At 36.2% G+C, this 26,508-nt stretch overlaps 1 protein-coding gene across 1 annotated transcript in view; it reads right to left on the reverse strand.

The window, feature by feature from the left end:
- The window catches only part of ARID2 (AT-rich interaction domain 2), a 165,581-nt gene that overhangs the window by 18,126 nt on the left and 120,947 nt on the right, over nt 1-26,508 (reverse strand). The window contains exons 15-16 of the mRNA XM_021704874.2: nt 23,390-26,253; nt 14,911-15,059 (exon numbers count right to left, since the gene is read on the reverse strand). Coding sequence (XP_021560549.1) covers nt 14,911-15,059; nt 23,390-26,253 — 3,013 coding nt within the window. The remainder of the gene's footprint in view (nt 1-14,910; nt 15,060-23,389; nt 26,254-26,508) is intronic.

Genomic DNA, 26,508 nt, shown 5'->3' on the forward strand with positions numbered 1-26,508 from the left:
AGTTGTGTTCAATGGAATATTACTCAGCCATAAAAAAGAATAAAATCTTGCCATTTGCAACATCATGGATGGACCTAGAGGGTATTATGCCAAGTGAAATAAGTCAGAGAAAGACAAATACCATATAATCTCACTTATACATGAAATCTACAAAAAAACAAACTAAGCTCATAGATAAAGAGAAGAGACTGGTGGTTGTCAGGTGGGGGATGGTGGGTGGACAAAGGAGTAAAGGGGACAAAAGATATAAACTTCTAGTTATAAAATAAGTCATGGGGATGTAAGAAAAAGAAGAGCTTATTGTGTAATTAAAATTAGTTAAGTACATTTTTAGTTCTGGAATCTCTTAATTTTCAGTACAAATAATGCTATTTCATTAGTATGACATAAATATGACTGGAGCTCTAATAACTGTCACAAGGGGGCATTTCTTATTGTGTTTTTAATATCTTACCTAAATATTATAAATTATTAATTGAAAGGTAAAGCTGTTTGCACACGCACACACCAAAATCCAAATGTACTACTACTAGTCACTAGTCAAAATGATACCTGAATTCTAAAATATTCCACAGTATGTTAAATGAATCAAGTTTATTTACAACACACAAAATTGATGAATTTACCAGTCACAAGAAAAAGGGATGAAATTAGTGCTTCTTTAAACCAAATTACTAAAGGGCGCCTGGGTGGCTCAGTTGGTTAAGCGACTGCCTTCAGCTCAGGTCATGATCCTGGAGTCCCGGGATCGAGTCCCGCATCGGGCTCCCTGCTCAGCAGGGGGTCTGCTTCTCCCTCTGACCCTCCCCCCTCTCATGCTCTCTCTCTCTCTCTATCTCATTCTCTCTCTCAAATAAATAAATAAAATCTTTAAAAAAAAACAATAAAAAAAATAAATCAAATTACTAAATATATGAAACTGTATATATGCACAGTTTTAAGATCACAGGGATTTTTTTTAGAATATACTTTTTTTTTTTTTTAAAGATTTTATTTATTTATACGAGAGAGAGAAATGAGAGAAGAAACACAAGCAGGGGGAGCGGGAGAGGGAGAAGCAGGCTTTCCGCTGAGCAGGGAGCCTGCTATGGGGCTCAATCCCAGAACTCCAGGGACTCTGGGATCATGACCTGAGCCGAAGGCAGACGCTTAACGACTGAGCCAACCCAGCGCCCCGATCACAGGGATTTTTAAGTGTTCATCACTTTACCAGCCCAGCACAGAGTCTATTATTTCCCTCTTACCTACTACCTTTCCCCTCTGAGTCTGTTTACTATTTGTCTAACTACTCAAGTCATACAAACCATTCATTGACTGGTGATAGTACAAGGTCTAGTATAACTATGAATGGAGCTGGTTGTAATGATCATATAAGAGTAGAAAATAGTTTCCAAATACCTTAAATGGAGTATTCACTTTTTCCAGGGTGAATTCTTTCACTTATATTCTGGAATCTGTTACATACCTTCGTAAATTACCTCCTCCTTTGCATCTTCTATCTTTTCCTTTCTACTGAAGCCTATACTTAAGTATAGCAACATACATGCTACTCCAACTAAAAACAACAGAAACAACACTTTTCCTTTGATCTCATTACTGTCACAAAAGATAGGAACTAGATTTACAATATCTGGCAAAGCAATGATAAATTTAACCAATATTTAATACATTTATTACAGTAACTGTATCTGACAATTTTTTCTCCATCATTGGCCATCTTTCAAAGGAACATATTATTTTCAATTATATCATCAATACAATTTATAATGGCTAGTCCCCTGCTCTTTACATAAGTAGTTGCAGCTAAAGCTCAGGATTAGCTTTTATTCCTTTATTTAAATCCCCTTCACCAAATTCTTTTTTCTTTCAGCTGTTGGTTTCAACTGAACAAATTATTTGCATAAGGTTACTAGGTGCAAGTTTGTGGATTCTAGTTACCCTAAGCATCTGCTTAAGGCTACAACACTTTCCCCTTGAAAATAAAGCCAATAAGCATTACTTTATTGGTGTTAATTATACAATGATTATTACTATCACTTTTCCTATGGTCAATCAATTTCTTTGGCATCATAAACACATAAATAAATGAAGTAAATAAAGCACTTTTCCTACTACCTTAAAGATTTTATTATGTAAAAGCCTGCAATCTATGCAGGTTATATATATATATTAATAATACATATTATGATATTTTAATAATTCACCATATTTAAAAGAACAGTTTAGAAACAAACATCTGCGGCTATAAAGCTATGATTGTTTCCTTTGTTTTTAAAACATAAATAAAAGGGTTGAAAATGGCACTTTAGTTCAGATAGTTTCATTTAAAGTTTTCTTAGTTGTTTAAGTTCTTGGCAGCCTGTTATTCTTTAATGACCAAAAAGGATTCCATGTCCCTCTTAATAGCCCTCCTGCTGCAAAAACATTTAATTTGACTTAAAACACATGGGATATGTATTTTTTAACAGGAAAATGCTAGTTTAAAAATAAGATGTGCATTTAAATGTTAATAAATGCACCTAAATGATAGTACTATATATCAAAAACCTGCAAAAACAGCTTTTAAAACAGTTATATTGTTAATTTAGAACAATTAACTTTTACTTCAACCCTTGACATTTAATTGCTTTACACAAATAACATTCTCTGGCCGAAGAAATCCCAGAGGTATGCATTATTTTATATTCAAATGAGATTTAGTAACAAGCTGATAAAATCTGGGGGGAAAAGCCCAAGCCAACACTGATCTGGCAGACTTACCCAATTTTATTACATATCTAATTGTACAAGTCCAAAATGGAAAAACAAAACAAAAAGACAGTAACTTCATTATTAAAAGAAATTAATTTATTGCCTTTACACAGGACTAAAAATTACAAGTGCAAACTGGACAGCCCCAACCAGTACGGGTGCCCTTCCAAAACGATATACTGTGGCTGCTACAGCCCTGCCTGCCATCGTCAGTCCAGATTCAAAGCCACAAGCAAGAGCAACTGATTGACTGGCTCAGCTGCCGAAGGTAATTGGGGAGTAAGCAAGTATTTGGCCTTTTTCTTTTGTTTTGGCTTTTGTAGAGAGAGATATGTCCTGCCTTCTAGTAAGACTCAAATTATGGGAAATATCTCAAACATAGGAAGGGAGTTCGGAGGGAAGATAGACAAAACCAAATGTGTTTGGCTCTATTTCCTTTCCTTCTAATAATAATATTGATAATATTATAATATAAATAATATTAGTAGTAGTAATTAATAGTTACTAGAGGAAAGGACTTCTGTTTTTGCTTTTGATCCTCTAGCCCCAGCTCCTACTAACCTACTGGTCTGTGAAGCAGTCACATATTTTACACAGCAAAGTAGGAAATATATTCTCAGGGACCTTGCTTAAATAAATATGTTTTCAAAATCTGTACCCTCCACCAAAATTTTAGTTGCATCTGAAAGCAGTAGAGAAGTACATATGCACAATTTAGGCATTTCAATAAATATGTTATACTTAATTAACTAAAATAAGCTTTGAGGTAAAATAAAAATGAATGATGATGTGTGTATTTGTCTGTTTTTAGTGAGACTAAATTTAGTGAATTTGAGACTGGATACTCACCCGGACTCCTTGAAAGATATGGCAGTATATCACTTCACACTGTTCCTGACAAAGCTACTCACAGCATAAAGTTTACCTCCCTACCTGAACTTCTGTTTGCTCATTACTTACTCTGTATTTGGTATATTTACAAACATCATCTTATTTGATTTCTATGATGGCTCTTTGTTAAAGGTAAAACTATCCCCACTTTACTGCTAAGGAAGACAAGCTTTCAAACAAGTAACTTTCCAGAGCATACAACTATGTGGTGTCAAGAGTTGGGGTTTGAAACCAGGTATGTCTAAAGACCTTTTTTCCTACTTTACTATAACAAATGATTGTTTACTTAGATAATATGCGTAAGTTTATGCCTAGGTAAAAACTGAAGTATACTTTTATACACAGTATCTATGATGCTATAAATTTTTCCTTATTTTTAATGCTGGCAAATTCTGAAAGCATAGTAGGTTTAAGAAGTTAGCATTGGTACATAATTTTCTTATTCTGTGCACAATTTCTAAGGAATAAATAAAGTTTATTAGTAAACTGCAGGCTAGATTTTCACCTTAGTAAATTCTATTCCCAAATATTTTAAATAACTCTAAAAAGGACTTCAACATGATTTGGCAAATTTGTCTCATGGTATATAACCTTTTGGTTCTGGGTGCCATCTTTAAAAACTCTTTGGTATCTGGTGTTTGGAAGAATGAAGTAAAAAGTTCTCCCATCAGCTGTGGAAGGAATTAGGGCTTTTCCTAATAATATATTTTTATGCATTATTAGTTAAAGCCCAAGGAATATACCTTAAGCTGATGCTACCAAAAAGTATTACATAATGTTAATCTCAGATTTATAAAGGCTTATTAGTTCAAACTTCAAGTATAATAATATTAACAAAATACCCATTGATTCTATAGCTTTTACATAAAATCTTTTATAAATGTAGAAACAGCAAGGTGATGGGCTGTTCACAATTGAAAAGATAAGATGCCAACAGGCTAGGTCAGCAAAGAACTGCTGACTATAGAATCAAGCCAATCTTCATTAATTTAACTCACTCAACAAATATTAATTTTTTTTTTTTTAAAGATTTTATTTATTTATTTGAGAGAGAGAGAATGAGAGAGAACACCTGAGAGGGGATAGGGTCAGAGGACGAAGCAGACTCCCTGCCGAGCAGGAAGCCCGATGCGGGACTCGATCCAGGGACTCCAGGATCATGACCTGAGCCGAAGGCAGTCGCTTAACCAACTGAGCCACCCAGGCGCCCTCAACAAATATTAATTAAAAGCCCTTTACGTGCCAGACATTGTACTAATATGAAAAAACTCCAGGGTGCAAAGCATCAACCCTCTGAAGATATCTTCTGGTCTTACGACCCCAAAATTTAGACAAAAGATGCTATAAAATGAATTCCAGGTTGTCAAATAATCTAACTACTGAATTAATTTCAACCTAAACTGGCAATTTAACTAGAATTAAGCAGTCACTGATATATCATGAATTTTAGTTTCTACTCTGAATATCTTACCCTATAATATTTGATATAGGGTAATATTTGATATCAAGATGGCAGTTTTATATATCACACTCAACTAATCTTTAGAAACTTCTTTACCTTAAAATAAATGTATAAAACTGCCATCAGTTTTTGTTAAATATTTTAATTTTTTTCTTAAATGAAAATTTAAGAAAAATTCCTTTAAAAATCCTTAACCTGACTACATTATTTCTGAAATTTCCACTACTAGAAGAAATTAAAGATTTACCATGGATTCTGGATGATACTTCTGGAAGAAGTAAAAGCACCTTTACAGAGAATACAAATTCTAGTTTTCATTCATTGGTCACCTATAGTGAGGTTGATGTTTCTTGTTGTTCTCTGTTATTTCCCATGAGACCAGTGATTATTCAAATCTCATCTTGATGCAAAAGTATCTTTAAGGATTATAGAGTAGGAATAACGAAACCTTGTGTTAGAATCTTTAGGAGGAACTACAACTCTACACCTGCAAAGGAACTGCAGTAGGAACCCAGGAGTTTGAGCCTCAACATCACTTGAGGAGATTCCTAGGTGGTCAGGGAATATATCAATTTTATTAGTGCAAATAAAAGTCCCTAAGTTTCTAGAGAGAACAGCTTCCACACTGGAAATGTTTACTGAGATCCTCTAAATTCTGTTTGACTCTTTAATGATACAACTCTAAATATAAACACAATATAGATTATATTCTCCCAAAGGAAAATAATTTTCATCTTTTCTATAATAGCTATTAGCTAGATATCGATGAGAAACAATGTATTCTAAAAGTGGCTTTCAAATGTCTTTTATAGCTGCAGAAGCATCTTTTCAAACAAAATGTGACTTAGAGTCCTTATACATAAAGTAAAAAGCAGAGATCCTATGGTTAAAGGTAAGTTGGAGTCCTCTCTCAAACGTCCCCTTTATCCCAACATTGCTTATTCAAAGAACACGGTGGCCAAGAAACAGTACTAAAAACAATGAATGTAAATTCTTGGTTTACCAGAGGCATTGAGTCCTTTCCTCTAATTACACAGAATTAAAAGAGCAGTTCATGGATTTTTTTTAATTATAGAGAATTTGGGGGGGTCCCATTTCTTAAGGATCAAACACAAAATATAATCACACATTACTTATATATTTCTGTTATAAACTAACAGTCCACATCATGCTGATGATATAAAAACAAGAATAAAGGACAAGGACCTTCCAAGTTTTTGTTCAGACATATAAAGAGTTTATAAGTTGTCACTCCCATCCTCAGAACAAGAAAAAAGCTGAACTGAAAATTAACAATTCTTAAATCCATCAGAGAACTGAGGTCACAAGGCAAACTGCCTCCCTGAAAACTGGAGACAGTCGAATATAGAGAATCACAAATAACTTCCAGAATCAATAACTGTTAGGAATACTTAAGCACAAACTGATGCATTGATGGAGGTCTAGTATGGATTACCCTGAAAGATAAAAACTCTGGCAGGGGCTGGGGGGTAGGGAGGTGGGGGGTGCGGCTGCAGTCTCTGTAGAGAGCCCACACTTTTTTGAGTTTTACCTCCAGGAATTTTACCAGGGTTCTACAGTAAAGACTGGAGGAAAAATTCCCTAGGGCTTTCCAGCAGAGGGAGAGAGAAAGCAATCAATTTTAAATATGCCCAGTGTTCTTTTCTCCTTACTAAGGGCCTGCCCTCAAGGAAAATTATTTTTAACAAAGCCTTATCTGGCCTAAGGGAAGGAGCAATTAGGTAACTCCGAGCCCTCAGATTCCCTGGTTCACATCAGGGGAGAAAAATAAAGAAAATAAAAGAAACTCGTCTTAAAGTCACAGCCCTTAGACTCAAGCCCACTAAAAAAAGTTAGATTTAATCATGAGATTACAGAATGCTTCCCATCTGCAATACCTTATCACCACATCAACAAGGCTCCAGTATAGTAAGAGTGGATTACGACTGAGAGAGCTGTAAGATACAGACTCTATTTAAAAATGAGCTTTGGCTCCGGAGCATGCGTGGTTCAGCTGGTTGAACATCCAACTCTTGGTTTTGGCTGGGGTCATGATCTCATGGGTCTTGAGATCAAGCCCTGAATGGGGCTCTGCGCTCATCAGGGAGCCTGCTTGAGATTCTCTTCCTCTTCCCCTCACCCCATAGGCACTAAAATAAATAAACAAATCTTAAAAAAAATGAGCTTCTAGCAAATCCAAAGACAACAGGGGAGTGGGAAAAAAGGACACTAGAAGAAACTGAAGCCTCTGACACCTATAGCTACAGCAAACATTAAATACAGCACAATTCCTAAGTAGGTAAACATAAAACTTAACACTAAAGGTCTCTTTACCTCAGTTCCTATTAACCAGTACAACATATCCCGCTTTCAACAAAAACTTACAAAGCATGGCAAATGTAGAGAAAAAAAAAAACAAAACCCCAAAACCAACCAGAAACCAAACACCAAAACCCAACAATAAACCCAAAACGCAGTTTAAAGAAACAAAGCACGCATGAGAACCAGGCTCAGATATGGCAGAGATTTTGGAATTATCATAATGCAGACTTAATATAGTTATGATTAATACGCTAAGACTCTAATGGAAAAAGTGGTAACACGGAAGAAGATATGGGTAAAGTAAGAGAAATGGAGATGCTAAGAATCAAAAAGAAATGCTAGAAATCAAAAATACTGTAACAGAAATAAAAAATGCCCTTGAGAAGTGGCTGGCTCAGTGAGTGGAGCATGCCACTTGATATCATGGTTGTGGGTTTGAGCCCCGTGTTGGGTGTAGATTACTTAAAAATTAAAATCTTAAAAAAAAAAAAGAATGCCTTTGGATGGGATCATCAATAGACTGGATACAGCCAAGAAAAGAATCAGTGAGTTTAAACACGTATGAATAGAAACTTCCCAAACTGAAGAACAAAGAGAAAAAAAAAAGTAAACAGTTAAGAACTGTGGGACAGTTACAAAAGGTGCAACATATGTGTAATGGGAATACCAGAAAGAGGAAAGAGATAAAATGAAGAAATATCTGAACTGAGCGTTTTCCAAAATCAATGACACACACCAAACCACAGACCTAGGAAACTCAGAGAATACCAAATAGGATAAATGTAAAAAACAAAACAAAACAGAAAAACAAAAAAAAATCCACCTAGGCATATTATATTCAAATTGTTAAAAACCAAAGACAAAAGATCTTGAAAGTAGCTAGCGGGAAAAGAGCAAAAATAAAACACCTTACTGATAGCACAACAAAGGTAAACTTACACTGGATGTCTCTTGAGTAGAATGAAATATTTTGAAGTTAAAAGAAAAAAATTTTATATCCACAAAATTATTTTTCAAAAGCAAAGGAGAAATACTTTTTCAGACGAAAACTGAGGGCACATCTGCACTAGAGCTGCTTCCTTATTAGCGAGCAAGGAGCCCGCTTCTCCCTTTGCCTGCCTCTCCTCCCACTTGTGCTCTCTCTCTCTCTCTGACAAGTAAAAAAAAATAAAATCTTAAAAAATATATATATATATATTTCAAACTCTAGAACAACCACAGAAAGTTTTTAAAAGAAGTATAATTGATATGCTAAGAGGAACTAATGGAATCATAAATTACTCAGCTAAAACCAAAGAAAGTAAAACATGTGAAGACAAAAGATACAAAACACAAGTGAAATGAATAGAAAACATTTATAAATATGATAAATATTAATGCAACTGTATCAATAATCATTTTAAATGTGAAAGATCTAAACATATTAATTAATAAAGAGACTGGCAGAGCAGATAAACAAAACGAAACCCAACTATATGTGGTTAGATATAAAAACACAGATTAAAAGTAAAGTGATGGAGGTGGTTGGGGGATGAGCAAAATAGGTGAAGGGGATTAAAAGGTACAAACTTCCAGTTCTAAAATAAACAAGTCACGGGGATGAAAAGTACAGCACAGGGAGTATAGTCAATAATATTGTAATAACTTTGTATGATAACACATGGTAACTAAACTTAGCATAGTGAATGTTATATAATGTATATAACTGTCAAGTGGCTATGTTGTATGCCTGAAACAGTGTAATATTGTATGCCAACTACACTCCAATTAAAAAATTTTTTTAAAGGCAGTTAGCAAAAGGACTGACTTTTATGAGGAAAACCTAGGGAGAAGAAGAGAAAATCATATTCAAAGTTGAAAGCTGGGGACTAATAATATTAATTTGAACATTAAAATCCATTTTATACTCCTTCTACCCCAAAAATAAAAGGATGGTGAAAGATATACCACACTAACAGTAATCAAAAGAAAGCTGGAGTAACTATACTAATGTCAGACAAAGCAGACTTCAGAGTACGGTTACTATCAGAAATGAAGAGGGACATTACATAATGGTAAGGAGGTCAACTCTTCACAAAGACATACAATTCTTAAGGTCTGCACTCCTAACACAAAGCATCAAAATATGAGCAAAATTGATAGAACTGCAAGAAGAAATAGAAAAATCCACTAATTGTACTTGGAAACTTAGCACAACTCTATCAGTGATTGACAGATCTAGCAGGCAGAAAATCAGTAAGATGTATTTGAACTAAGCAGCACCATCAATCAATTGGATCTGACATTTATATAACACTTCAACAACAGAAAAAAACATTCTTCTCACGCTCTTGTGGAACATTCACCAAGGTAGACTGCATTTTGGGACATAAAACACACCTTAACAAATTTAAAAGAACAGAAGTCACATAAAGTATGTTCTCAGACTACAATGTAATTAAACTAAAAATAACTAACAAAAAGATAGGTGGACTATCCCCAAATACTTGGAAATTAAACAACGCACTTCTAAAATATTTTGAACTAAGTGATAATGAAATTACAACTTACCAAATTTGAGGGATACAGCTAAGGCAGTACATACAGGGAAAGTTATAGCATGAAATGTATCGATTAGAAAAGATCTAAAAATCAATAATCTAAGCTTCCACCTTAGAAATCTAGAAAAGGAACAATATGAATTTAAAGCAAGCAGAAGAAAAAAAAATAAAAATTAAAGTAGAAATCAATGAAATAACAACAGGAAATCAACAGAGAAAAATCAACGAAACCAAAACTAGTTGTTTGAGAAGATCAATAAAATAGATAAACCTCTAGCTAGCTTAACCAAGAGAAAGAATGAGAAATGACACAAATTACTAATATCAGAAATAAAAGCTTCTTTCATTGCTAATGAGCCCATGAACATTAAAAGGATAATAAATGTTATAACTCTATGCCACAAATTTGGTAATTTATAAAATGAATGGATTTCTCTAAAAGACACAATCTGCTAAAACTCACGCAAGAAGAATAATCTGAACAAGCTCATAACTATTGAAAAAAACTGAACCGGATTTATGGTTTCCCTGGTGAATTCCCCCAAACATTTAAGGAAGAAATGATACCAATTCTCTATAGTCCCTACCAGAAAATAGGAGAGTACATTTCCTGATTCATTACATAAGACCAGCATTACCCTAATACCAAAACCATACAAAGACAGAACAACTATAGACCAGTAGCGCTTGTGAACACAGATGTAAAAATCCTCAAAAGGGACGCCTGGGTGGCTTAGTTGGTTAAGTGTCTGCCTTCAGCTCAGGTCATGATCCCAGGGTCCTGGGATCGAGTCCCTTATTGGGCTCCTTGCTTCTCCCTCTGCCTGCTGCTTCCCCTGCTTGTGCTCTCTCTCTCTGACAAATAAATTAAAAAAAAGAATCTTTAAAAAAAAAAAAAAGCAATTACAACGAAAATGCCAACATGCTTTTTTTGGGATCTCTAGAAACATTCTACAGTTCATTTGAAAGGATAAGTATCTGTACATGTACCAAGTCCAATTTATAAATCACTCTAATTTCAAAATCTAGCATAGTGCCTGTTATAAATGCTTGAAAAAAATTGAGAAACACCCTGAAAAAGAAAAATTAGGAGGGGGATCTTGCCATATCCAACATCAAAATTTAAAGTGATGGTACAGGGGCACCTGGGTGGCTCAGTCAGTTAAGCGGCTGCCTTTGGCTCAGATCATGATCCTGGGGTCCTGGGATCGAGTCCTGCATCAGGCTCCCTGCTCAGCCAGGAGTCTGCTTCTTCCTCTCCCTTTTCCCCTCCCTGTCGCTTGTGCTCTCTCTCAAATAAATAAATAAAATATTTGAAAAAAAAAAAGTGATGGTATAATAAGGACAGAGACCAGTGGAGTAACAAGTAATTCAGAAATAGACAAGCATACAGGAATTTAATATATAACAAGTGTGGAAATTCAAACACCCAAGGAAAGATAAACACCAATATGTTAGCCATTTGGAAAACAATAAAGCTAGATTCATACTTCACTTTATACATGAAACTAAATTACAGATGGATAAAAAAGTTAAAAAATTAAAGTAGTGGAGGGCAACAAAATGTGTATTATGTGATCTAAGAGCGGAGAAGATCTTTCTAAGCATGAAATAAAAACCATCAGTTTTTCTAGTCTGTCCACTAAAACGTCTAGAATAATAGCCAACTCAAAAGCAATGGATACTCCCTGGAACCTAGACTAAATACCATTTCCCATTAAAAGACCTCCTTGGACAAATCTGATTCCATGTATGTGGCAGGAACATTTTGTCTAACAGAGAACAAGGAAACTGTCAAAGACCTATTAAGATCACTTATATTAAGATCAACCAAAGGAGCTGGGAACCAGCATGAATAGGCCTTTACTGGCTAAAGACAGGACAATTTGAACATCAAGAAATAATAATTGCAATGGACTAAAATACCTCAAATATTTTTAAATTCGTAAGTTCATTTATAATGATACTAAAAACAAAAACAAACAATCCAAACTTCATGGGACACCTTTGAAGAATACAAGTAAATAATGCAATATTTTGAAAATTGGTAAATGAGAGCTATCATAAATAACCTATCTAGCCTTTTCTTTAGGAACTTACTATTTCTCAGAGAAATCAAAGAGTTGGTAAGAGGGGGGCGCCTGGATGGCTCAGTTGGTTAAGCGACTGCCTTCAGCTCAGGTCATGATCCTGGAGTCTCGGGATCGGGTCCCACATCGGGCTCCCTGCTCGGCGGGGAGTCTGCTTCTCCCTCTGACCCTCCCCGCTCTCATGCTCTCTCTCTCTATCTCATTCTCTCTCTCAAGTAAATAAATGAAATCTTTAAAAAAAAAAAGAGTTGGTAAGAGGGGAACATTTACATTTTACAACTCTTAAGTGAATGATGGATTTAGGTGATGACCCTCAATGGCTGTTGACATCACAAAAAAAAAGAGACAAGATATTACATATCTCCTGATGGAAGTACACAATGCCACTTTTAAAATGCTCTTCATACCTCTGAAACAAATAATGCAATATATGTTAAGAAAAAAAAAAAAAGAAGAAGAAGAAGGTAGCGGGAGGGGAAGAATGAAGGGGGGGAAATCAGAGGGGGAGACGAACCATGAGAGAGGATGGACTCTGAAAAACAAACAGGGTTCTAGAGGGGAGGGGGGTGGGAGGATGGGTTAGCCTGGTGGTGGGTATTGAGGAGGGCACATTCTGCATGGAGCACTGGGTGTTATGCACAAACAATGAATCATGGAACACTTCATCTAAAACTAATGATGTAATGTATGGGGATTAACGTAAGAATAAAAAAAATACCTAATAAAAAAAAATAAAATAAAATAAAATGCTCTTCATAAAACTGAAATAATTGCGAGAAGAGCAAAGGGAGAGAGAATCTGAAGCAGACTCTGCGCTGAGCGCGAGCCTGATGCACAACTCTGATCGAACGACCACGAGATCACAACCGAGTCCGCCGCTTAACAGACTGAGCCACCCAGGTGCTCCTGTACTGAAACTTTTCTAACCATCCCAGCACTGCATTAACTGTCCGCTATGCTGCCAACTCTCTTTTTATAGCACTTATTTATACCATAAATTTGTTTTTGGATGTGCTTCTTTAAAAGCTGAGAATGATCTTTTTTATTTTTTTTTAATATATATTTTTTAAGATTTTATTTATTTATTTGAGAGAGAGAATGAGATAGAGCGAGCATGAGAGGGGGGAGGGCCAGAGGGAGAAGCAGACTCCCTGCTGAGCAGGGAGCCCGATGCGGGACTCGATCCCAGGACTCCAGGATCATGACCTGAGCCGAAGGCAGTCGCTTAACCAACTGAGCCACCCAGGCGCCCCTCTTTTTTATTTCTAACTCCAAGCACATACACCCTCCTAGAGGGTACTTGGTAAATATTTGCAAAATCAAACTGAATTAAAATTGTAGCATCTAAAAATGGCTTTAAAAAATGACAAGCTCTGGGAAGCCTTGCTGAATCTTATTCAAAAAAGACTTCCAAAGAGGAGGCACAGATCAAATTTTGTAGCAAGACGGGAAATCGTGTTGTGCATTTAGGCTCATTAACTCTTCCAGCAACTTTTTTTCTTGAAATACTATAAGCGCTTCATCTAAAGCAGCTATTCTCAAAACTTTTTAGTCAACAAACAGTATTAGCTGACTACCTACTCCATCAGCTTCCATTTACATGGAAAGACAAAAACAAAATCTGAAAAAAGTAAAGAATACAGTTGACGATGGTGAAAATAGTTTCAAATTAACTTACAACATAAACAAAACAAGATGGTCAAAATAAACAAATCAAAGAAATAATCGGAGACCACCGAAAGCATGGACTTGTAAACTACCTTTTGACAAACAGATTTTACACTATAATCTAGTACACACCTGCCTATATTATATACATATGAAACTGGAAACAATAGTTACCTTTACTACCATGTTGGAATCTGATATATTTTGTTCATTTTTTTTTTTATTGGGAACAAAACAAAACCAGCAAAAACCCACAAGTAGAGATCTGACAAAATGATTTCATGACACCACTACTGGGTTGAGATTTAAAGTTTGATGAACACTGTCCAAAGAAATTGTGCATACTATTAATAATCCCTAAGCTACAGTGATAGCCACAATCCCACAACAAACCTGTATATGAAGTTTACAGTAAAGTATGTAGTATATCATAAAAATTATGAATAGCAAATACAATTTTTAGAAGAATATGGTAATTTCTTCTATCAGTTAAAGTGAAATGGAAATTTGATATCCATAAAGTGAAGGGTATTATGTCTATTAAGACAAGTGCCTTAGTCCTATACCTCTAAAAAAGTGACAAAGCAAAGGGTCTTGGCTGAGCTCTGTTAAAAGAACTATTTTATTTAACCAACATTATTCGCAAGTATTTTGCAAGTGTAAGAAAGCCCTATTTTAGGAAGTTCAATTCTACTCATTGTTCACCTTAGTTATTAAATTGTAAGATGATATGGCTTTAAAAATAATTTTCATGGGGTGTCCAACCCAAACTCAAATTTAAGACTAATCAGTCTTCCTAAAAGATTATTATCTTTAAGTTGCTACAATACAGAAATTCAATAGCTGCCACCAACATCAAGTCACTTTAAAAAACCTATCTCTTTTCATAGTCAAATATGAAATCAAATGCTTAGCTGATTTTCTTTTGTTAAAAGCTAATACTGAAACACATTCCCCAATAACCTACCATTAGGCAATGAAGCTCTTTCTACCATTTATATAAATTTCTTAGCTTAGGTGCCACTGGACCTACATAAACATCCCTCTTAACAGGAAGTATTTTTGCTAAAAGACTTCAGTGGTTTCAAAAGAAAATTTTCATGAAAGTATAGATGACAGAAATGTAAATATAAAAGCATTCCAGAACAAAGAGCATTTATGTGTATCAAATAAAATTGCCATTTACTTTTTACAAGACTGCCACAGACACATGAAGTTGTGTCCAGGTTTTCTCACTGGATCCCCTTGCTGACTAGATGCACTGAATGGAGAAGGCTGGGAAGTGTTAGGCTGGCTCTGCACTTGCACAGCTGGTGAAGGCGTCAGAGGAGTGTTCTGTGAAAAAACACAACCACGTAGTTTGTGAGGTGACACTGAAAGACATTCGTATTTTATAGTATAGGCATAAAATGATTATAATGACGATTATATGATTACATTGATAGTTATGCACTTCTAACATAAAATTTACATTTGTAGTTAATGATCATTTTTTTAAAATTCTTTAAAAAAGATAATTATTTTTATAAAGATAATTAGGAAGTCAGGTTCTTTTATTTTATCTGAACCACAAAGGCAAGATCACATTGTTACTGTTACAGGATATACATTATTTAGAATTAAGAATTTTTAGATTAATAAAATTAGGCAGAAACACAATTATAGATTAAAATGAGGAATAAATCTACTATAAATGCACCCATTTGATTTACTTACGTACATTCTGCACAAGAACAAATCAATTGCAAATTATTATTTCTTAGCATATTTTTCCTTTTAGATTTTTTAATGACTACAACATAAAACAATCAGCAAAAAGCAAAGAAAATTTCTGATGTTAAAAATGAAGTAACCGTAAGCAGAATGTTGTAAAAATTATTTCAGAGTAAGCCATTTTAACTTTAGTCTTTAAAGTTGTTCAGTTACAGCTTTTGATGGACAATACAAGTAAAAATCCTAATTGTACACATAAGTCTTTTAAATATAAGCTATGTTTTCTTCTTCTGTATTCCATCCCTTTCTCTCTGAAAAATACATAATTATAATAAAGCTTAAAAGAATTTGAGGCGAAATATTTTCTTTGAACCTTAACTCAGATTTTATTCATTAAAAAAATGTATCACAAAGGGAAAAATAATACTGAATTTTTCATATAGAAATGGTAGCACACCATTTTCAAAGCACTGTTTAATGGCAATAAATTTAAACTCTGGAAAATATTAAATATACTTGTTCACTTATAAGGTAATATTGGTTGCTGCAAACGTCAGATTAAAAGCCATAAAAAGTAGGAAAAAGACAAAACACAGTAAGGCTAGAGCATAAAAATAAAAAAAAAGGAGAATAAAATGCTGAAAAAAAGTTTAGAAATGTGAAGTCATAAGAACTTTGGAGTTCCAAGCTCTAAGAAAAAAAAAAATCTACTTTTGGGATGTGATTGAAGTTGTTTCCATAACAGGGTCCCGCTCTTAAGATTTTTCAATATGGTCAGTGAGAAAACATATACATGCATATACATGCATGAAAAACAGGTGTCATGGATACGATGTGGACTTTCTAGCTTGACACATCAGTACTCAAACTTTCAATTTGCTCTTTAAACTAGTTATGTGACCCTGGGCAACCTGTTTAACCTCTGTGATCTTCAGTTTCCTCATCTATAAACTGTTAAGTAATGAAATCTAGGGTAAGGAATGGTGGGAAGAGACTAGAGAAACTATAGACGAAGAGCCTAGTTCTAGATTCTCAACAAATGGCAACAGTTACTATTATTATTATTACGCTAGAAGTCCAAATAGAGAAGGGAAACCATACTTTGGAGGAAAGATAATGAGTTTGCTTTGGGGACACTGACAGATCACCAACTACAAATGTCTATTAATAGAAGTTAATGCTAGAAACACGTATCTGACAATCGTTCACCTGGGAATTCTTAAAGCCATAAAAACTGATGCTGAGAAAGCACACAGAAAAAAAAAGAGGATCAGAGACAAAGGAATGGAAGGTAACATTAGAATTAAGTCTATCAAAAGAATTACTTAAATTGCTTCCCTGAAATGAAAATATTCAATAAAAATCCAGGAAATGCTAATAAGAGGGAGTAACCAAGAGGATCCATTTCAGCCAAATACAAATATTAAGAGAGTAACAAGTTACAAATATCCCAGAATTTTAATTAAAGGGTAAATCTGCCAGAAGCATCAAATTCCCTCAGATTGAACCTTTTGGTTCCCTATACTATTACTGTTTAAATTAGGTATTTTATTGAATATCTTGTCATGTATTTGTACATTAAGCTTATTTTTATTTTCATAAGTGCTAACAAATCTTTATCCTATCTTTTCTTTCCATTGTGGAACTCTTATTTGGTGTCACACAGAAAATGTAACAAGGAATCACAAGGTATTTTGACCCCAAATGTGAATGAGGGATGTGGCAAGGATGACTGAAATTAATCAAGCTATTAAATTAAGAATGAATAAAGACGCATTAACCAAATGCAACATATAAAAAACTTGTGGATCTTAATTCAAACGAGTTGTTTAAAAAAAAAAAAAACAAAAACGATGTTGTTTTTAAAAGACAACTAGAGGGGCGCCTGGGTGGCTCAGATGGTTGAACGTCTGCCTTCGGCTCAGGTCATGATCCCAGGGTCCTGGCATCAAGCCCCACATGGGGCTCCCTGCTGAGCGGGGAGCCTTCTTCTCCCTCTCCCTTTGCCTGCTGCTTCCCCTGTTTGTGCTCTCTCTGTGTCAAAAATAAATAAAATCTTAACAAAAAAAATAAACGACAACTAGAGAATAATGAACTGGGTGTCAGATAATATTAAACACATTACTATTTCTGTTGGATGTGATTTGGTATTGGAGAGAGAGATCTAAATAGTTAAAAGTACTCAACTATTAGAGAAACGGATTCTGAATTATTATTGGCAAAATGCAATAATGTTTGATATTTGTTTTAAAGTACTCCAAGAAAAAAAAATGATAGTGGTGAAGAACAGATGTAACTAAAAAGGCAAAATGGTAATAATATTTTAAGCTAGGTGATAGATACATGAAGACTTATTAGCTCTACTTTTGTATATGTTGGGGAAAATTTTACAATAAAAAGTAAACAAATGACAAAAAGAATTAAATAGGTCTAAATATATCACTGAAACAAAAAGAATTAAAGTACTTTTTTTAAAAAAAGATTTTATTTATTTATTTGAGAGAGCAGGAGCAGGGGGTGGGGAGAGGGAGTGGGAGAGGGAGAAGCAGGCTTCCCGCTGAGCAGGGAGCCCGATGCGGGGCTCGATCCCAGGACCCTGGGATCATGACCTGAGCCAAAAGCAGACACTTAACCAACTCAGCCACCCAGGTGCCCCAAGAATTAAAGTACTTAATAGAACATACCAAATGAGAAATTCCAAGAGTCATATATCCTTTGACCGCAGGGGTTAATATTTTTAGGTTTCCTCTTGTTATTAAAAAATTACATATTCCTGGGGCGCCTGTGTGGCTCAGTCAGTTAAGCATCCTACTCTTGATTTTGGCTCAAGTCATGATCTCAGGGTCGTGAGCTCCAGCTTCACAATGGGCTCTGCACTCAGTTCGGAGTCTGCTCAAAAAACTCACTCTCCCTCTTCCCCTCCCCCCAATAAATAAATACATACATAAATAAAAATTAATTAATTAGTAAAAAGAATTAGGTCTTTACATGATAGTGCAAAATATATTTCTTTTAGGATGTGTAGGTTTACTTTTTCTTAACCTTATTATTGACTATGAATTGCTAGATCATTAGCCATAACCCTAACTCAAATGTAAATGTAAAAGGTTTCAAAGTCAAAGTTTTTGGAATGATCCCTCTTGAGGAATATTCTCATCCACTCTATTGAGGAAGAGCTATTTTTTTTATATTACAGGGTTTTTTTTTTTTTTTTCCCAAATCAAAGCCACAAATCCAGCAGTGAGTGACCAGAAAAGTAAAATTACACAAAAGATGCAAAACAACTATGTGATTTATTCTGCAATGTAAAATTAACAAAAAAGTTAACGCAGCAGTTTTATTAATGCTTTTTGTTAAAAAAAGAAATTTTAACTTTGCTTTCTTCTATCATCTTTTCAAGAGTATGCTTTCCTCTGTCATCTTTTCAAGAGTAAATTATGGCTAAAAATTCTAGATTACAGTGATAATATTTTTTTAAGATTTATTTATTTGAGAGAGAGAGAAACCACACAAGCAGAGGGAGGGGCAGAAGGGAAAGAATCCTCAAGCAGACTCCTCGCTGAGCACAGAGCCCCAAGATCATGACCTGAGCTGAAATCGAAGAGTCGGATGCTTAACCGAATGAGCCACCCAAGCGCCCCTAGAGTGATAATATTTTCTGATCTAAGACTTGGGATTTGAGGCTCTTAAACCCTTACGTTCTTAATACTAAACTTTAAAAACCTTAGAAAGATGAAAATTTAAACACTTCAATCTGCGTTAGAAGATACAAATTCATAGTCTAGTCTCAAAATTCTTTTTTTTTTTTAAGATTTTATTTATTTGCGAGAGAGAGAGAATGAGAGACAGAGAGCATGAGAGGGAGGAGGGTCAGAGGGAGAAGCAGACTCCCTGCCGAGCAGGGAGCCCGATGTGGGACTCGATCCCGGGACTCCAGGATCATGACCTGAGCCGAAGGCAGTCGCCTAACCAACTGAGCCACCCAGGCGCCCCTCAAAATTCTTTACTAGGTAGTAATGAAACACTGTGTTCAATTCTAGCTACATTTTGAAAGCCACTTATAAAATGGAACTCACTGAGATAAATAGGATGATGAATAAACCAGACACCCTGACACCTAAGATCTAACTGAAGAAACTGAGAAAGTATATTCTAAAACATAGGCAACTAAGGAGAGATACTCTGAAGACATCGTAGGGAACAAAAATTTGATTTACTCTACAGGTGACATAAAAGTGATCACACTTAGTCTAAATGTACAGATCTTTTAAGAACAGAATTAAGGCAATTATAGAAATCACTGGAAAAGAGATCTTTGTGAGTGTGGGAAAGTAACTTCAATTCTTAAAAACGAGGGTTTGGGACAAGATATTATCTAAGATTCTTTCTGCTCTAACATTCCCTCATGTTCTTAAACTAGCAAGTTTTTTACTCTTATGAAGTATAAACCTCGATAATCAATACATACCAAGACTGGCTTATAAGGACACATTGAAATGCAAACAAAAAATTATGTTTAGTGGTAATGCCTTTCTTAGTTTTTACAATGTGCTACTACTCTACAAATCTAAGCAGTAGTACTCTTAAGAAAATATTGAAATAATTCCTGTGGCTCTTGCTAAAATGATCTTGGCTATGACTAAATGCTGCCCCCTTGAGGCTACAGATCTGCTTTCTGATGGGTTGATTAACTTCAAGCTCTTTATCAAAGAAAGGAAGGGACCAGGAAGGTACCAAAATTGAGTGTCACATAGAACCATATCAGCAATGATTCCTATGTGAAGGACACGGAACTGAGGAAAGGCACATATAAAACACCTTAAACAAATACATCCTTAAGTAAACTATTTTTATATACAAGAATTTAGCATGTCTTCAGATCATGGGATTAACAGCTATTGTTCTGTTCTGTTCAACATGTGTTTTACATGCTCCTGAAAAAGGCAAATCTTTAGGTAAATATTTATAATTATTTTTCTTTTTTAATTCATTTTTATTTTTTATGTGCCAATCTAGTTTTATGCCTCCAGAAGATACCAATTCATGAACAGATATCCTATAGCTTGCAAATACAACAGATTGAAAATAAGCAGCTACAAATAAAGAAGTTTGCCTTGAAATAGGTACAATTTATTTTGTATGTACTTATACGTACCACCCAGCTAAACTACTTAAACACAAAAACTGTGGTTATATCATTTGCTTTCATAGATCTGTCTCCTTTTCTGTTAATTTTTTTTTTCTGTAATGAAATTAATATAGCTGATTAATGGGAGTGAAAGGAAACAAAATTGAGAAAAGAAACATGAAATAACATGTTCAATGGTAGTAGGAAGGATTACCTGTTGGCCATTCTCAGCAGGGACATTTCCCTGCAGTCTTTCCAGCCCTGAACATTCTGCAAGTCTGAAAGTCCCTCCTTGGGGTCCAGGTGCCTCCTTAACATCCCTAGACCCCTTGAAATGGTAGAAATAATAAGGTTTGGCTGAAAAATCACATTTAAAATCCTCTATTTCATCTACCCCTTTAAAGCACCAATTCAAATAGTGAATAAAATGATGTTAAACCAAGGTCTATATAAAAGAAACCCGAAGAATCTGGGCAACAATGGAAATGGTTTTCTATTAGTAGGCTCTTAAGAAGGCCAACAGCTGACCCTTCAAAAGGAAATTTATGATCCCATCTTGAACAGTTGATCTTTTTTAGCCTTTATAAGTACTTTATTCCCATATATGAAGGTAAAATACTGCTGTACTATTACTGAGTGCCTAACTATGTAGCAGTCACCCTGCTAAGTGTTACACGTAAGAATCCCAGTTTTTAATTCTCTCTCTCATAGACACATGCATGCTATCTCTTTTTTCCTTGCAAAGTTTTAAATTTCTACATGCCAACCAAACACTAATTTTAAAAATAAAGAATGTAGCCATTTTTAATGGACTATATTCTTCGGGACAATATATATTAAAAAACACATTTTTCATATTAGGAATAAAATGTAATAATTTTATGGCTTGAATGAGATACATATATGTCCAATGTGTAAAGAAAAAAGTTTTAGCATTCATGTCCTAAAATTATAATTTAATGCTACTCACATTCTGTAATATAATAGTTCAAATAATCAGTATGTTATATATAAAAGGGCTTTCTAGAACTTTTCAATGAAATCTTGTAAAATAGTGGAGAAATGGGTTAAGAGAATGAATCTTTGTTTCAGACACACACCCAAGTGGTTCAGTCCTGGAACCACTTCACATTAGTTGGTGACCTTGGGCGAGTTATTCTGTAGCTTGGAGCCTCATCTCTAAAACAGTAATAACAATTTTTACTTCACAGAGTTATTTTAAGGATTAAATGAGAAAATGCTTTAGTACCAAGTTCCTAACACAGGTCCTAGTCTTAACAAGTATTGTTGGTTCTTAAGTATCATTATTGAATATAATCACACTGGAAAATTAAGGACGCACAAAAAAAATGAGGGTTGATAATTCCACAGCAACGGAGTTTTTCTCTCATTTGGCTTAGTCTATAACTATTTAGGATTATAAGAGAATCTGAGAGGAAAAAACAGTCAGGAACATAATCAAGATGAACTGAGAAATTATAAATATAGGAAAAAAATACATAAAAATCAGCTTTACTGAATGCTTACTATATGCCAGACACTGCACTACTTTAAAAAATTTTTACTGTGTTTAATAAATGAAAAATTCAACTTGTAGCAGTTTGTCTGAGTAAAATTGCCTTAAGTGTTCTTCGCTAAAACTCAGTCCTAATTATTGCCATGTATACATCAACTAAAGAATACTCAATGTATTTAGGTACCTTGCAATAAAAATAAATCCAAGCAATACAGTACTAATGTATGAATTAAAATCTCCTTATGCCCCCCGACAGCACTGTCCAGTTTTATCCACTCACATGAAAAAAGATGCACATCAGTGGATGAACTGTTCTGAAGCAAGGGATTCTTTGTTCTTTCATCTTTCATTTTGCTCCTCCCTCCACCCCCAGATTTGGTACTATTGCCAACAATGGCCATAGATCTGCTGTAAACACCAAAAGCGCAGAGAAGAAGCCCAAGTCAGAAGACTGCCAGCAGAATTGGCAACAGTCACAGAAGGCTCTGGCTATGTAGTACTTAGGAAAGAGAATGAAGGAAAAGTCATCCAGGAAATTAGGTTAAAGACAACTGTTAAGCAAACCCCTAGTTTCAGTGGAAACAGCACACAAGATTGACCTGAAAATCTTTACAGGCAGAATGAACCCTCAATTCAGTAGCACTAGTCCTAGAAAACACTTTTATTTACTACAGGGTACAACAGAGATTGGATAGACTATTAAAGAGGGGATAACAGAAACATGACAGTAGGGCAAAGGAGTAAGAAACACAAAAGCAAGAATATCAGAACAGCTGAAAGAAATTGAAATTATAATACTTTTTAAAGAATAAAGGCAACTAAGTCAATATAAAAATATAACAAGAAAACACCTGATAAAGTACTTATGGGATTCATCTTTTTTACAAAAGAATGGTGAAAAGAGCCACAAAAACACAGTCGTGTCAAAATCAAATACAGAACCTCCATTTTGAAGTGCTCTTAGTATATCCCGCACCACCCCCAGCCCCCCAAAGGAGACCAAAGGAGACTAACTTACAATTAAAAAATTCTCCAAAAGATGTCAGATTAGCAAGTGCTCCTCTATCTTGGGTCTACAAAATTACTAATTTGGGTCTATAACAAAATTTAAAAGATTCTTTAAACCATGTGCTAAAGTTAACAATTGAGACGATTGTTTAATATGACAAAAAACACCGAAAAATAGGAGTGTGGGAGTCCGAGTACACTGGTGAGCTGACACAATTAACTTTTCAAGATGAGGCAAAGACCCAACAGTGCACATTCCCCTAAAATCCTATTTACAATGTTGACAGCAGAACGCCTTACCTGTGGGACCACATTCTGTCCATATGGCGGTGGATGTTGCTGCTTTTGCTGAGCAGCACTTTCTATTGCTACTTTAGCTACCGTGCTGGGATCGGCTCCTGCTGGCACGGCAACCATTGTTGCGCTGCAGCCAGCATTGTTGGGGTCACTGATTGTAACAATCCTAACTCCTACTTTATTTGGAATTCCTGTGACTGTTTCCCTATCGTTATCCTCTGCCGGCCTCTTGACAGTTTTGCATTCTGCTGTGCCATTTGTAGACCGAACGTCAGATGACAGGGCCGGAGAATGGGACACTCTTGATCCTGAGTGGGGAACTGCTATGATCTGATGCCCCTGTATAACAGAGGTTGTAGAATGTGGAGAGACAACTACACTTGGGCGTTGCTGAGGCACATCTGAATTCAAACTTGAAGCTAGAGGTCCGTTAGGCAAGTCAGTACCACTAAACTGCGGTGCTGCCACATTTGGAGCCTCCTGCATACTGCTCACAGATGGCGAACCACCCAAAGTTAATATAGGTCCATTCGAAATTCTTTCTAGTTGATCACCTTTGGCAGTATCTTGCTGAGTGGCATCTAAAGTCCCTTGCGGTTCCATTGGAGATATCTCACCATTTCCTACATGATTGGAAGTTTTGTGATTTGGAATGTTTTTGCTTAAATGAGAACCATCTCCCTTATCAAAATCACAGATTCCATTAACTAGAGGTTTTTTCAAATCACTTTTGATATCCGGCATATCCATTTGTTCTGAGTTCTGTTTTCCAGATGTTCCATTCTCACCTAATTCTAACGATGGCCCATTACTGATTAGTGAGCACTGATTAGCCTCACTTTGAATTTTCCCTGAGTTTGAAGGAGGTAGACTTGAGTCACTGTACTTTTTCCCATTTAAAAGACTTCCCACCTGCATTTCATTTTCCTTTGTATCCCCATTACTGGTGTTCGTGGTTCCTCGTCGGCAGGACGGGTTCTCCATGACTTCAATTTTACGTTCATGAACATGTAAACCTGTTGCTTCTTTTGCTTCTTCCTCCTTTTGGCAAATGATCTTATCACCTTTGAATGGGGGAGTAGCAGTAGTACAGGATGATTGTCCAGCTGGAGATGTCTGAGTGGCTGGAAGCGTTTGCACCTGAAGTCCAACTCCTGCCTGTGTTCCACTCATGGTAATTCCTGCTGGAGCAATGAGCTGAGTTGCATTTCCCTGACTCACAGTTGCAGTTGCAAAACTTGTATTTGGCACAACTGTTATGGTTACCTGGTTGCCAGAAGTCCCTTGGAAAATGGTGGCTGGGCTGTTCGAAATCAGTGGGCCTGGCAGTATTTGTAAGTTTGAGATGGGCACAGTTTGCACTCCCCCTGTGGGTGGCATTGCACTTTGGACCAACTGAACGTTTTGCTGCCCAACCAACAGCTGCTGAGCTGAAGATTGCCCCTGCACGCCAAAACCTGCTGCTTGGTTATTGGCCACCTGGTATACCACCTGAGGGCTAGGAGCTCGTGCGTTATTAGGAGGAGGAATCTGTGGAGCCGGGAGAATTAGCTTACCACCCGGTGTCGAAGGACCACGCTTTGGAAGCAGCAGCTGTTTTATCAGACTTGACTCCCCAGAAGCAGGCTGACCAACGCCTGTGTTCGCCTGCTGTGGCGGGACTTGCATCTGTACTTGTTGGGGCTGCTGAACCTGTACTTGTACCTGCTGTGGTGAGGGTGCTGGTGAAAGCTGCTGCTGCTGCTGCCTTTTCACGGACAGCATCTGACTGACAGTAGGAGGTGGTCCCTGTGACTGAGCGGTGGAGGAAGATGACATGGCGGTAGGGACTTGGTTATTAGTAGCTGGGACAGGTGATGGCGAGGAACATGGAGTTAGGTTTGGTTGCCCCGTTAGCTGAACCGTCTGACCAGCTGGAAGAGCTGCTGGATTAGCAAGAACAATTTGGTGAATGGCTGGTGTGTAAGTCTGACCTTGTTGAGCTGGCTGGCTTACAATCACTACACTTTGTTGGGCTGGCTGCTGTGGTGGTTGAATGGGCTGCTGTACCACCGTTGATGAAACCTGCTGAGAAGGGAGAGGTTTTGGTGCAATGTTCTGAAACCCTACCCTTGAGGGCTGTGGACTTGGGACACCAGCAATGGTAACCATCTGTCCTGCAGCTACCTGAAAATTCTGTACTGAAGTTGCTGAGACAATATTGGATGCAGAAGTTGTCACATACTGTGAAGGTGCTATGATAACAGTGTCTTGCGGCTGGCTACCAGCTGATGTCTGTTGAGATGAAGTTTGCACAGGTTGGGGTGATGTGGTGATTAACTGCTGACCCTGTGAAACTGTAGAAGTACATGCTGGGATGTTCTGTACTCTGCCAAATATATGACTCTGTGGGACAGCTTGCTGAATTACCGTAACAGGAGCGCCCGAAGGTATCTGTCCTGGTACCACTGTGTGCAAGGGAGACTGCTGTGGAATTACAGACGGATGATGAAGCAGTGTCTGGGAATTTACCACTGTAACAGGCTGTGGCCCTGTGCTGTGGTTCTGAGCCACAGAACTCGGAGCAGCTCCTCCTCCCACAGCAATGCTAACAGGAACTGCTGTCTGGGAGAGAGAATTCTGGATTACTGTAGCCTTAACGACTTCACAAGGAATTGGAGCTTTGTTTTGAATGACAGTCACTGGAGCATTTTGCTGCTGGTGGGTATGAACTGCAGGATTTGGTGGAATTCTTGAAACAGTCTGTGCCACAGTATGAACACCTTGTACTGGAAAAGACATTTGTGTTGCAGTCAAATTTGAAGATTGGTTGGTAACAGAAGTCCTCTGAAAATGGTTTCCTACAGTTTGTGGTCCATGAGGGATTCCTGAAAATAGGAGGGAAAAGTCAAAATTCATAATGAAATGACTGAAAAGCTGCATATAGGCATTGTATTAGTTAGTACAAGAAAGAATCGTTTTAAGAAATTAACATCTAACAACTTTGCATCATACAAATATGATAAAAGTAACAGAATAAGCAAATAAGCTACTGGAAACGCGAGGAAAAATTATACATTTTAAATTTATACAATATACAGTTTCATTGTGCTTTTTTGTTAAATTAGTAATACTTAAAACTC

Source organism: Neomonachus schauinslandi, chromosome 5 (genome assembly GCF_002201575.2).
Source record: "Neomonachus schauinslandi chromosome 5, ASM220157v2, whole genome shotgun sequence".
Lineage (NCBI taxonomy): Eukaryota > Metazoa > Chordata > Mammalia > Carnivora > Phocidae > Neomonachus > Neomonachus schauinslandi.